Here is a 14,998-nt window from a genome sequence, read left to right as displayed (position 1 = left end):
TTTGGAAAAAAGTGTCTGCTTTTCACTCCCACAGACACAACACCACACTTATCTGTAGGCCATGTCTGGTATTGCAGGCATGATTTTGTGCTGCAGTACCAGATACAGCCCATAGAGAAGAGTGGCACTGTTTCTAGAAGACTAGTCCTTTTTTGCTAATCCCCTTTAAGAATGACTGTTAAAAGTTACTTATCTTGCACTGATTCTCAGTTACAGGCAGTATTATGTTCCAGAGCTGCATTCACAAAGCTGTAGGCTTCGGAGCACAAAATCTCCCAGCATTCTTTGTTGGGTTAGTATCTGCAACAACTTAGGGTAATTACACAGGCCAATAATTGCCCAAGTAATTACTCAAAAGAGCAATTATGGGTGACTGTTGTCCCGTGTAAACCAATGAGTGAGAATCACTCACTTGTTAGAGTCACTTACTTTTTAGCTCGCCTTAACACCATGAAGAGACTGTGGACCCCTTTCAACAGGCAGTCGTTGATTTGTGAACAACTGCCTGTTTACTCTGAATGGAGACAGGCGGCTGGAAGAGATCTCCAGTGTGCTCCACCTATTCACAGAGCAATCATCGCTTCTGTCTGAAAGCACTGGATCGACAATCATTGGATCAACTGTCAGGTACTTAAGCACCCAACACTTGTCCCATGTGACCGTACTCTTATTCTGGTCATTTGCATTCTGGGAAATGTGATCTTTACATCAGGCCACGTACATTCATCTGATGAGGGAAAAACTACTTGCCCCCTGCATAGGAGCTCAGCTAAACGTTTATGGACATGACTGATAACAAGTTTGCTGCTTGTTTTCAACAACAACCTGCATGCAGAATTGTGAGTGCAGCTCTAGAGTGTAGTGCAGGCTATAAGGCCCAATGTCCACTTGCACGCACGGATTCCACTGCTAAATCCCAGAGCGGAATCCAGCTGCGCGCACGGACATGGACAGAAAATAGACATTTTCTTACCTGCCCAGATCCAGCACGGGCCTCCTTTGTGCCGGACGGATCTTCTTTCTTCAGCATGGTGGATGCGTCCGGGAATGCCAGCGACGTGCCGGACGCATGCGCAGTGCTTTTTTTTTTCTTTTTCAATGAAAGCCGTCCCGTAGGATCCACAGAAAAATAGAGCATGCTGCAATTTCTTCCCGCGCATGCTATCTGTGCGCCGGGGAAAAAATCACAGCCATATGTTCTAAATTGTCTTGCGGATGCTTATACATCCCTATGGGCGGCTAGAGCTGCGGATGCATTATAATTAAAATCCGCCTGTGGACATTGGGCCTAACTCAAGATTAGTACACAGTAACTCGCATTTTTGCATGCATTTATTTTTTATGTACACTGTAGAATTATGGACATAAGGCCCATTTACACGAAGCGATGATCGCTCAAAGATCGCTCATATGACAGTTTGAGTGACAGCTTTGAGTTATCACTTTGCATAAACTTTTAAGTAGCTACTCAGCTACTTAAGAGCAATTAAGTGTGCAAACGAAGCCTTAGCTGAAAGCAGTTAATACCCAAGGGCTCTTATCTGCTTTCAATTCTTTTGTTCTCCACTGGAAACAAGGCTATCAGCACTCCCCATGGAGAGCTGCTGAAAAGGCTAAATGACGATTTTTAGGTTGGACTGAATTTAACGATCAGCTAGCAGTGCACAAAAAGTGCACGATGGGCGCACATTTAGACGCAACGATTATCGCTCAAACGATCACTTTTTAGCTTTTTTTGAGCAATCATTGCTCCGTGTAAATGGGCCTTTACCCTTTAAGTGTCTACAAGTTTCGTACTTTTGTTGTTTATTAATAAATATATATACTCCTTTTTATTTATACTTTTAGTTGATCACTATGCTTATCAGATTGTTTTTGTATCTTTATGTAGCTTGAGACTGAAGAAGAAAAGAAGCGATTTGAGGAAGGAAAAGGCCGTTACCTACAAACCAAAGCCAAGAGACAGATGAACACACAGTCCTTGACCCAACAATAACCAGGGATCTTTCGCAGTGATCAGGAAAATAAAGTCTTGCTTGACAAGAACACTGGCCAAATGGATCACTGAGTCTAGTGTTATGTGATGTAAAATATACTATAACTTATTTTAGGCTCTACTGTTGTTTGTGCACTCAAATTATATTTATCCATAGGAGAAAATGCAACGTCTAGGTAATAAGCAGTAGTGCAACTTAGGATAGTCAATAGGTAACAATACACAGTAGTATACGTTTGTTACAAGTCCTGCTAACTATAAAGTTTCACTTAGAATATTTGCCTTTTAGATTTTTCCACCATAAAACCAAATGGTGTGTCTATGATCAGCAAAGAAATGCATACCATAGAGGTAGACCATGCAGCTACAATGCGGGTCTTAGAGAGAGGGTCCCAAGCCCTAGTTGATCACATATTCTTTACTATAAGGTGGCAAGAACCTCTGCAGGAATCCCCTCTCCAGAGCAGTGACTGAACACTATCCATATTCTTGTGCGGTCTTGCAGAGCCATAGAGCATAAACATGATTGTTTTAGTATCCAACATCCTTGATTCTGTTCTTTTATTAACCCTTTCCAATCCACTGTCTGACGTCTTCCTACATTCTGATTGAAGTTTGTACAGCTCCAATGTCAGAAGACGTCCGACAGGGTATTCTTACCGTCTATTGCCAGCCACTCCGTTGTCGGAATCTCTCTGGCGAACACACACTGGCTTTAGCCAGCAGATGGCACCATTGTATAACAGCAAAAAGAGAAAGCCTTTTAGGAAACCCTGAATCCAAAATTGGATTGGAAAGGGTTAATGAAAAGATGGTAGTTATTTAAAAACAAGGTATAAAAATGCATAGGTTTGTAGTTGGCTTACATGGAAAATACAGGTGGTTTTTGGACTCAATAAGGAATTTGGTATCCAGCGCAAATAAAGGCATTTGTAGGTTCAAATTAGGTACCTATTTGAATGAATTGTTGGGGGCTAAGAAGTATCGACATGTTAAGTGGTAACTGAGTACTCCCCTCCCAATTCGACTGTCTATTCATGGACTGGTGTTAGAAGGTACATATTTGCCCATTGGTTTATTGGATACAATAGGTCTGTAATAGAGCTTAATCATGGAGACAAGATCCCTTTAGAGGGCATCTACCCTTTGCCTTATTCCACAGCTTTCACCTATGCACCTTGTAGAAGTTGAATTTTCAATTGGCTTGATTACCCATGAGTAAATGCTATACATTTACAATGTCTGTTAGTAGGCTTTCCTAGTCTTCACATGCTGGGCATATCGAGCGCCCATTGGCAGTGCTGTTACTTTGGGTTATGTTTTTTTGAGACTTGACCTTGAAAATCATATTAGAGGTCGATACATTATAGTGGACCTGAATGAAAACTAATTCAAAGGAGGATCTGTGTCACCCCTATAGGCAATGAAATGTCCCCTTTTATTTTGTACTCATGCCCATTAAAATGGTAGATGTGATCTGATTGGTTGGTATGAGCAACATCAGTATTTATAAATAATTTTGCCTAAACCATCTTCTCATTATTGTGGAGATTAGTTTACATTTACTACCGAGACACCTCCCCATTTGTAAGCTCATGCCATGCTGGTATTCTTTCCAGTATTGAGCAATCCCAATCTCAATAGCTTTTCCCATCCTTGACTGTATAGCTAATTTTGGTGCTGACCTGAAGTGTTGTATATGGTGAACTTCAGAGTCTTTTGATTTGTCATTGGTTGCCTCGGAGCCGCTTTCTGCCTTATTGTCTTGTGATAGGCTTTTACATCTGGATATTAGATGATAGTAGTTCATACAGGACTATGTTTTGTGCTTGTATTGGTGGAGATCTTGGCCCATGCTTAAAAATGGACTTATAGGACTTAGGACACCAATCAAGGCCATGTTCTTGCAGGCACTGTTGGTGCAAGTCTTAAGAGTTCTATGACTATAGTGTTGCAGCTTCAAGTTAACTATTAGATCTCCCTCTGATATATTCTATACCTGAACAGGGATTTCAGCATGGGAAATAGAGCAGATGCATAAACTATTTGACTTTTCTAGGTACAGCGTGCAGCTAGAGCATTATTTGTATTGAGAATGCAGGAGTTGGACCCAATCAGGGAATCTATGGGTCTCTCTGTGATACATCCAATATAATTACTCCATCTATATGGTTGCCTAGGTATAGATGCATCTCAGTATGATGTATCCTAGAAAAGCCTCATTATTTTTTTGATGGTTCAGCTGGAGGTCTCCATAAATTGGCATCCCATTGTGTGTAAATTAAGCTTAATTATTGTATAATGAAAGTTCTCCATTTTTCTGCATGCTGTCTGGGAACATAAACATTCTTTCCTACAATTTAGAGGCTAAAAAACTACAGACAAGTATTTGATACAATTGTATGGAAACTAGACAATGCTGTATGAGCTAAACTTTTTAGCAACACTTATACACTGTAGTAAACTGTCTGGGAAAAGAGAGATTTCTGTTGATTATGTGTTTAGCAAAAAAAATAAAAAAATCTTGTCTAGACTGAATAAAATTGTAGAAAACCTTCATCTGAGAACATTAAGTCCTTAGAGGATATAAACAAAAATGTTCCCATTAACTAACAGCAAACAGAAAAATTGCAAACAGTGAGAAATTAAAAGACAAGATATTTTTAAGTTACGAAATTCCTCATTTTACAGTAATTAAGCTTTAGGTTCCTTAGACTTGAAACCCCATGTAAAGGGGTTGTCCTGTTGTAAACTACTGATGGCCTATCCTTAGGAGAGCTCATCACTAGTAGATTGGCTGGGATCTGCCTCTTGGGATGCTCACCGATCTGCTATTCTCTGGAACAATGTACTCGTGGCAGTGAGCTGATTCTGCAGGAAGTAGACAGCTCTATTCTCACTGCAGTGGCCTAACTAGGTATGGCAGTCCACGTTCCCATTGAATGGAATGGGAACGTTACCTGTAATACCAACTCAGGCCACTGCTGTGGGAATGGAGCTGTCTGCTTCCTGCAGAAATCAGCTCACTGCATGAGTGCATTGACCTAGGGAGCGGCTGATTGGCAGGAGTCCCAGTCAGTAGACCCCCATCAATCTGCTGTTGATGATCTATCCTAAGGATAGGCCATCAATAGTTTACAACTGGACAACCACTTTATGAACTCTCATTAACATTTGAACGAGAAGGGTCCTTGTTTTAGGACTGGAGAATGTTTGCCAGCTAAGATAATATTTTTTCTGAGTTGCTTGCGGCTGGAATTGCACATGCCGTTCTTGTGGCAATTTTGTTGCAGTTTTTTGAGCCAAAGCCAGATGAAAGGTGAGGTGAAATTATTTTCATAACTAATATATAAAAGTGTTAAGACCAAATACCTCTCAACTATAGCATTTCAGCAATAGACTGATATATTTTTTTCCTCCGGAGCTATGTGTTGTGTAAGATGGAGCTATTTTAAAGGTCTTCACTGTATATTTATAATAAAATAGATATGACAATGCTTCGTGTCCGTGTCTGATGTAAACAATTTAATATTACACTTAATTATGGAGGTGATCACTTTTTCTGGTGTCATGTCCAATAGGGGGTCACAGCGGATGAGTTGTAATAAGCTTCCAATATGTAGATGTGGTTTGTCTTCATCTGAATGTATTGTAAAATTTATGATTGAATGTACGAAATAGTTATAAGAGGAACTTTAAGGGTTTGTTTACACGTAGCGGAAAATTACATGGCTAATTCCATAGTAACTCCTGACAAGTGGCGCTGCGTGTACTACAGGGCGCTGAGTGCCAGATGTGAGGGAGCGCTGACCGCGGAAGACTTCATAGGTGAGGAGAGTGCTGTCGCTTCTGAAATTGGCTTTGGATATGCAGCTGATTTGGTTAATGCTGCTTTGGATGCAGAAATGCTGCAAAATTTACCCATAAATTCTGCAGCATTTCCATGTAAACCTACCGCAAAGGGGTTTAGAAAATCTATTTTCAGATATCCTTTTAATGAATTCTGAGTTAATAAAGAGGAGTCCTGCATTCGGGACCTCAACTAGAGTAGCCAAAGCAGAAAAAGGCTAGAAAGAGCATCTACCTCTCTGAAACAAACCATCATGTCCATATGAAGCCCCAGGTTTGATCAGTTGGTCACCAGGTGAGGGAATGTGGACATATGCTCCTTCAATTGTGGGTCGGAGGGGTGCAGGGCCATTACAGGTCAATATTGAAGGCGACTCGGCAAGCTTTTAATTCACAACTGTCCCAACTCCCGGGACACATCAGAAGACCACATAATTTTGCACATAACTCGAACGTTATTAACTTGTGAACGGTAGCTCAATTTGAAAGCAATCGTTTAGATGGTCACTGCAGCAATACCAGTTTCCGCTAAGTTAGAGCTGTTGCCAGGCTTCGAGGTGGCACTGGTCGCTAAAGCAAAGTCTTTAATTATCATTAACTTCTATATTCACCTAAATAAACTACAGACCAAAAATATATAGCCAGGAGGATGAGTTGTGATCTCCTCTGCTATAACCGTCTGACAGGAGCTGTGTGATCAGCATTAGTAATTGTGACAGCAGTGCCTGTGTCCCACTATAAGCTGTTTATGTGGTATATCCGTGTAACAGCATCACACAAACTGAGAATCTGACTAGAAAGTGAATCCATAAACCCCAAGTAGATCAGAGCTGGTCAGAACCGAGATCACAAGACTATCTGAGGAAAAAGAGGCTGGGACTAACTGTCCCCCATATTTTTCTGTTGATGGGGGTTTGTGAGGGTTAATTTCTTGCGGGTCAAGTTATTGTTTTTATTACTAACATTTATGGGTACATACGACTTTTTGATAACTTTTAATTCAGCTTTTATTGGGAGATGGGGTGACCAAAAAAAATGCCATTCTGGCACTAAGGTTTTTTTTTCTTACAGCATTTGCCATATGAGATAAGTATGGATATTTGCCATATGTGATAATTAGATATTTTTTGCTTTGTGTGAAAGCAGCGATATCAATTATGTTTAATTCTTCTGTTTGGTTTGTTTTGTAGGGAAAAATGGGAGAAAGTTTTTTTGTTTTTTTTATTTTAAAATATTGTATTTGACTTAATTTAGCATTTTTTAGTCCCCTTATGGGACTTGAACAGGACTTGAACTTGCAATTGTTTTAACACTTCTGTAATATACTACAATACCTCACTATTGCAGTATATTGTATTTTTAAAATTCACCTATTAAAGGGTTGTCCAAGATAAAATATTTTTAAAAAATTGGTTCCATGTCAAAAAATAAAGAGCTCATATTCTCCTCTATCGGTTCCTCACATGTTTCCCGCTCACAGCTCATGATCTCCACTCTGAGACATTGCTTACAGGCTGCAGCAACCTGTGTACGGGAGGTCACAGGCTGTTGCAGTTTATGACAGAGCTCAGCGATCAATTGGACTACCTCAGTAAGTACTGCCAGAGGTATTGGTAAAGAGGGTTGAAACATGGCATCCCTAGGAGTCTTTACTAGGCCGTGGAACATCATAGGGGACTAATGGTGAGTTGAAAGGGAGAGCCCTTTTCTTTGGCTAATGGCTTACATGCCGCAGTTAGGACTAACAGTGCATTTAAGCTGTCAGAGCTAGCGCCAATCATGGCTCTTTGTAGCAGGTGTCAGCTGTTTAAAACCGCCAGCATGCACTATGTATTCCAAGCCCGTTTCATACCAAACCTGCACCGTTGTAATGTACTGGTATGTCACAGAGGACAAACGTATTAAAGAGATCCTCCAGTCTAAAGAGTGCCCATTTCACTCCCAAAGTTATATTTTCCTGGTCCTGGGTGATCCAGAGATCCATAGAGGTCTTGTCTTTCGCACAGCTGTATATTCGGATAGCAAGTGACATATGTCATGGAACCTGTACAGCTCAAGGATCTCTGGACCAGCGGAACCATAGAAGTATAAATTGGAAGGGGTCGGCACCTTCTCTCCAGGCAAATGTGAGATTTTCAACTTCAATTCAGACTTCGCTATAAATTGTCTAAATGAACCCTCATGCTGTGTAACATTGAGCATGCTGGCACAAAGTGACACTATTCATGTCATACATGCCACAACAGAAAGAAGCAAAGGGTAAATTATTTAAACCCATCAAATCACATCTCAAAACAGTTGTACTGAGAATTCTGCTCTTGTTCTATCATTGTGTGCCGTATCTTCATTCCTCTATCAGCCAGCCATGCTCCTGAGCCTTGTCTTCCTTTACTAGCCAGTTCCAAGAAGAAGCTAAACTACAGTGCCCATTTTCAGCACCTATGGTGCTAGGATTTAGTTATGCAGTCACCCAGGCTTCATAGAAATGCATAGCCCTTTTTTTGTCCTCCTCCCTCTCCACCACCCGTTGACGTCTCCTGCTGTCGATCCCTTTATATAGTAGGAAAGAGGATCATGCAATAATTGAGCAACTAAAGGAGCCATTCCTCGACTCTGGAGATATTATGAAACCAAGATAACAGGATTTTGTTTTGCACAACTAATTCCCTCACGTTCCTGCGCCCTTTATCTTGTTTAATACCTGAAACCTCATTTGATCCTTAACCTAGTTTTACACATGCTTACACTCGTGTCACTTCTCTGCATTTTTCATTCGCTTCTTGTAGCCTTGATAACTATTCATGCTTAGAATGATTTCAGTCATCTATGTCCCCATTACACTGACTAGACAGCTCCTGTTTGTCACAAGCAAAGAGAAAAATAACATGATTACATGCTTTTAATTAATAGACCACAACATTTACTTAAAGGGACACAGACACATTTATAAAAGAGCAGTATCTGGAAATTCGCAGCTGTGATCATGGGGGGACGGGGGTAATTTTTGGACCTTCTGTCAATCACCCAACTGAAAAATACTATAGTCACTGCCTCCCCAGGCTGACAACATGGAACACAAGGGACGACAGATTGGACTCCACGGCACTGCACATGGACATTAATTAGACTTTTAGGTTTAATGTCTCCTTACAACGTGGTCGTTATTAGAGATTAGCTAATTTCTTGTTACAGAGCTGTATTTTTTCCCATATTATTGACCATGCAAGCTTAAAGAGTAACTACACTTTTTAAAACTTTTGATATGTCAGAGCAACATGTCAAAAGTTTTGATTAGTAGGGGTCCAGGTTCTGAAACCCCTGCTGATCGCTGCAAGGAATGGGCTGCAGCACTCACTCAAGCACTACAGCCCCTTTGGCTGTCTTTGTTACTTGTTGGCAGTTACCCACAGGTACAAACAGATGCATGGACTTCCATAGATATCTATAGAGTAACTGACAAGCAATCAAGACAGTGGAAAGGGAACAGCTCTCTCTCTCGAGTGCTGCAACCCCTTCATTTCAGTGCTCAACAAGGGTTTCAGCACCTGGATTCCTACTGACAAATTTTTTGACGTGTTACTCTGACATATCAAAAGTTATAAAAAGTGCAGTTACTCTTAAATATTTTTTATACACATCCCTAATTCAGCCCCCATTATATTTTATGGCGAACATAGAAGCGATTTGACCATTGTCAAAACCAATTTTTATCATTTCAATCTTTAGTCGTAAAACCAGAAACTTTGCCTATATTGCTATAGCCAAATGTCAAAACTCGAATTGGATTCAATTCCAGTTCTAAGAAGAACTCTGTAAAACCAAATAAGTGTAACTGACTGTGTCAACTGATAATTTACACGATCATTGGATACAAGTGCTGGTAAGAACTTTCAATTACCAATGTAGAGATGAGCAAGCACGCTCGGATAAGTCAGTTGCTGGAGCGAGCTTTGCTCTTCTCGAGTAACTGCATTCTTGTCCGAGCATGCTTGGTGGGGTGGTGAGGGTGAGCGGGGGGGGGGGGGGGGAGGGAGAGATCTCTCTCGCTCTCTCCCCCGCTACCACCTGCTATCCCCCCCACAGACACCCCCCAAACACGCTCGGACAAGAATGCAGTAACCGACTTATCCGAGCGTGCTCGCTTATCTCTAATTACCAATTATCGGGCTGTTTGAATATGCACTCTGATCAGCCAACAAACAAGCAAATGACATGTAGCTGGGTTGTCTCTGTGACTAGATCACATTGTCTTAACTGCTCAAATGGCTAATGTAGCATCCTGGACTCCGCTACAAGATGAAGAAGCAGTTGTTACCGACAAACATAGGCAGGCAGCCCAGTAAACGGGGATAGAACACAGATTTGGTTTTTAAGGGGAAGTTTTTTCTGTATGTGTACAGAAGATGAAAGAGGCCTGTTCCCTAGGCATTTTATCAGTTGATTTTGATTCAAGTAGGTCCGATCTCCAGATTCCTGTCATACTAGAGTCTCCAGACAACGTAAGAATCATAGGAATAGGCCACGTAAATGCATAAAGTTAAATTATCTCCATTGAAAACAAGCGCTTGCTTTGAAGTTCTATCCAAACTGAGTCAGGGGGAATAGAAATCAATTAACGCAAAAGAATGCTTACAAAGAGCTGCCTTTGCCGCTTACCTGACTCCTTGCAGTTGCTTTGATGTGGAAGGAATAGTTTCGGCAGCAAGATTAGTGACCTGGAAATTTACAAAATGTGTGGGATATGTAGAAAACAGATTAAGGCGAGAAGGAAGGAAGAAAAAACAAAAGGAGTCTGGCTTATTTCCCTAAAGGAAGCAGCATATGTCTGTGAGTACACACCTGCCTCATCTGCCATTAATATGAACTGACAATTTATGACAACTTGCTTATGATAGATCTTTTTCAATCCATGAGCAAGCAGAGGGTGATACAAGGGACAATAGCCAGAAACGTGAACTTATTGAGGCTTGGGCTCCATGAAGATATTTGGTCACCGGTGAGATGTGGTTAAATCTGGCCATCATCCATGTCTGGCAGGCAACTTCAACAAGGAAAAAAACATTGTACCTCAGTCTCAAGGTTGGCCGGAATTTTTGCAATCGTCACCATGACTTCTCTTACCATACCTCCCAATGTCAAATCCCCATTTGTGAGACATTTTTAAGCCATGCCTCTAATCAAACTAGGAATGCACACAAAACGTCCAAGAAATACCGCATTTGTACAAACCATAAGGGGGCCCCAAGGCACCTGATAGGGAGGCTTGTTTTAATCTTGGCATTGGGAACCAAAAATTCTAATGTATCTCTTTGGATGCTTACCTATAGAGATTCAAACCCATGGCTTAAAAAACAAAACACACTGATATTATAGGGGGAATTCACTAAAGATGGACAATCTTAGAAACAGTGTGCTCCAAGATGCGCCAAATTTATTAAGAAGTACAAGTCTCGTAATGTGTTTTTTGCACCTTTGACCAGCATGGGCACTAGAAAAGGGAATCTACACCAGTAATAATTGGACATAGATTTGTGCTATAATTTATGATAATTACTGGCGTAAATTATAGTACATTTGTCAATCCGAGACTGAACCTGTCTCCTTTGTTTAAAAACGGGAAAAAATTATTTTCAATTACTTGCTATGGGCAATCGCCCAAACTTTTGCTCCACTTTTCCACCATTATATCATGGTTATTAGGAGTTATCCCTTAACGAGGTTTTCTGGTTTCAAAACCTGCCAATTTTTATTTAGAAAGTCTCCATATGACACACTATATATTCCGTCATTTGTACCTCAATATTTATATATTCCATGAATTACAATGTAATTACCTTGGCAACAAGCTCTCACAGCTATTAATACTACAAGTAATTATTCAGCTTTCCATGTAATCAAAACAATAATTAACCTATTCAGAATCAGAACATCCAATCTAGTGGATGGATCTGGGAGGGTGAAGAGGACTTGTCGGTGTTATCCCCCACTGAGGTCCTCCATATGTCATCTCAAACCTTTCCAAATAAGTTTTAAAGTACGGTATTCTTGATACCGTCGACCGCTGACCTATAATGTCTATGCCTGACCTCATGGTTTTACAATGCTGGCTTTCCTCACTGAAATATTATGTAGTTTCCAACTCTAACTAGAAGTAACCGATTTGGCCAGGACAAAGGGTTAGTGGAATGGGAGCTTATCATTGACTAATGGATGACTGTCCATTCAATATCATTCTGAGCCTCACAAGGATGCGAGGGGAGTAAAAATAGAGTAACCTCTAAAAACAGTAAATGTTTAGAAGCAAATGAAGAACTAACAAAAATATTTAATATATCAGATTACCAACTAAATGAAAATGAGATATTCTTCAGCAAAGAGTTGCCCATTAGGCATACTAAGGGGATCAATGAGTTTTAACTTGTTTGTAGCTTTAAATTACTTCATTAGAAAAAATTATATTAAATATACATTTTCAGCTCTTTGAAAAATAGAGCTGACAATAAAGTCCAGGAAATACCTGGTACTGAAAATATCAAACATTAGGATTAGAGATGAGTGAGTGTACTCGCTAAGGCAAACTACTCGAGCAAGTAGTGCCTTATGCGAGTACCTGCCCACTCGTCTCTAAAGATTCGGGTGCCGGCGGGGGGCGGGGAGCGGTGGGGGAGAGTGAGGAGGAACAGGGGGGAGATCTCTCTCTCACTCTCTCCCCCTCCACTCCTCACTGTTCACTCCCGCAACTCATCACTCTCCCCCGTACGAGTAGTTTGCCTTAGCGAGTACGCTCGCTCATCTTTAATTAGGATGCAAAAATCGTCTCAAATTTTTAGCCAATTCAAAGTCAAGGGCAATTTATAAAAAAACTTTTGGAATCGGATTTTGATGATCTTATCAATAATTCCCATGAATCCATATCAAAGATAAAAACAAACTTGACAAGAAATACCAAAGTAGCATTAAAAAAAACCTACAAGAAAATCAAGAAATTGAGCTATATATGATCTAGTTACAGGAGATCCCTTTCCGATGCTAGAAACAGAGGTCTATTACCTCATTCAAGAAGCTTGCGTAAATAATGCTTTAACTGAGAAAGAAAAATATTTTTTGCTTATTCCTCATCAAAGAACCCATACTTTTTATCATTTTCTGAAAATGCATAAACAATAGAGATGAGCGAGCGTACTCGATAAGGCAAACTACTGGAACGAGTAGTGTCTTATTCGAGTACCTGCCTGCTCGTCTCTGAAGATTCGACTGCCGGCGTGGGTGACAGGTGAGTTGCGGCGGTGAGCAGGGAGGAGCGGGGGGGAGGGGGGGGGAAGAGAGATCTCCCCTCCATTCCTCCCCACTCTCCCCCGCCGCTCCCCGCCCCCAGTCGGCAACCGAATCTTTAGAGATGAGCGGGCAGGTACTCGAATAAGGCACTACTCGATTGAGTAGTTTGCCTTAGCGAGTACGCTCGCTTATCTATATATATAAAATTGAATGTATGTCTGCGTGTCTGTCTGTCTGTTTGTCCTTTATGCGCTACTACACCATTCATCCGATCGCCATGAAACTTTGGGAAGTTGTTGAGTACACTCCTGGGAAGATTATAGGCATAGTACATTTATGCTACGATAAATGGCGCGCGTGCTTACGTCGTCGACAGTTACGACCCCCCCACGTAGATCGTTCGATTTCCATCATTGCCACTAATTCTCTCACTTCCCGATGTTGTAGAAACATGAAATTTGGCAGGAGCATTGATTATGTCATAAATAGGAAAAGCTAATGGGTCCCAACTCGATTATTCAATTCTATGCGCAAAAGAATTAGCGTCCAAATTTTACGTACGGAATCTAATTTTCTCACATAGAAACTTGAAATTTGGCACGGGCATTGAATATGTCATAAATAGAAAACGCTAATGGGTCCCAACTCGATTATTCAATTCTATGCGCAAAAGAATTAGCGTCCAAATTTTACGTACGGAATCTAATTTTCTCGCTTCCCAATGTCATAGAAACTTGAAATTTGGCACGAGCATTGATTATGTCATAAATAGGAAAAGCTAATGGGTCCCAACCCGATTATTCAATTCTATGCGCCAAAGAATTAGCGTCCAAATTTTACGTACGGAATGTAATTTTCTCACATAGAAACTTGAAATTTGGCACGAGCATTGATTATGTCATAAATAGGAAAAGCTAATGGGTCCCAACTCCATTATTCAATTCTAAGCACCAAACAATTAGCGTCCAAATTTTACGTACGTAATCTAATTCTCTCACTTCCTGATATATATAAATGAATGTATGTCTGTCTGTCTGTCCTTTATGCATTACTACACCATTCATCCAATCGCCATGAGACTTTGGGAAGTTGTTGAGTACACTCCTGGGAAGATTATAGGCATAGTACAAATATCCAATGATAGGTGGCGCACGTGCGAGCATCGTCGACAGTTATGCCCCCCAGACAAAGATCATTTGATTTCCATCTCAAGCACAAAAGCAAAAGGCATTACGAGCAACGGGATGAGTGTTCAACCACAAAATGATGCATCCGTCAAACGTTTCGCAAGACAATTGCTGGATATTGAGAATGCTGAGGTAAAATGAAAGCTGTGCTGTGATTGGTTGCTATTTCTTATACTGCTGAGGTAACATGAAAGCTGTGCTGTGATTGGTGGCTACTTCTTTTACTACTGAGGTTGCATGAAAGCTGTGCTGCAATTCGTTGTTATATATTATACCACTGAGGTAACATGAAAGCTGCGCTGTGATTGGTTGCTATTTTTTATATTGCTGAGGCAGAATAAAAGTTGCGCTGTGATTGGTTGTTATTTCTCTTACTGCTAAGGTAACATGAAAGCTGCGCTGTGATTGGTTGTTATATATTATACCACTGAGGTAACATGAAAGCTGCGCTGTGATTGGTTGTTATCTAGATATATAAAAATGAATGAATGTATGTCTGTCTGTCTTCGCAGCAACGCGCGACGGGTAAACTAGTCTCTAATAAACGATTAAATAATTTGCCAGGATAACCCACAGTGTCAAATGTCAATTCCGTCACAAGCAATTTATCACATTATTTACGTAGATCTATTTGCTGAATTTACCCAACTACCCAACTACCCAACTACCCAAAGGCTTCCAGTCAATAAAG

The 14,998-nt window shown here is 40.6% G+C and overlaps 1 protein-coding gene across 5 annotated transcripts in view; it reads left to right on the top strand.

Annotated features, from left to right (window-relative positions):
- The window catches only part of ACOT7 (acyl-CoA thioesterase 7), a 176,990-nt gene extending 171,497 nt beyond the window's left edge, over nucleotides 1–5,493 (top strand). For all 5 annotated transcript variants that reach the window (XM_066607329.1, XM_066607327.1, XM_066607331.1 and 2 more), the window contains one exon: nucleotides 1,892–5,493. In XM_066607329.1, coding sequence (XP_066463426.1) covers nucleotides 1,892–1,996 — 105 coding nt within the window. In that variant the 3' untranslated portion in view covers nucleotides 1,997–5,493. The remainder of the gene's footprint in view (nucleotides 1–1,891) is intronic.
- Nucleotides 5,494–14,998: the final 9,505 nt, after the last annotated feature.

The sequence above is a fragment of the Eleutherodactylus coqui genome, chromosome 6 (genome assembly GCF_035609145.1).
Source record: "Eleutherodactylus coqui strain aEleCoq1 chromosome 6, aEleCoq1.hap1, whole genome shotgun sequence".
Lineage (NCBI taxonomy): Eukaryota > Metazoa > Chordata > Amphibia > Anura > Eleutherodactylidae > Eleutherodactylus > Eleutherodactylus coqui.
This window is presented reverse-complemented; position numbering and strand designations above follow the sequence as displayed.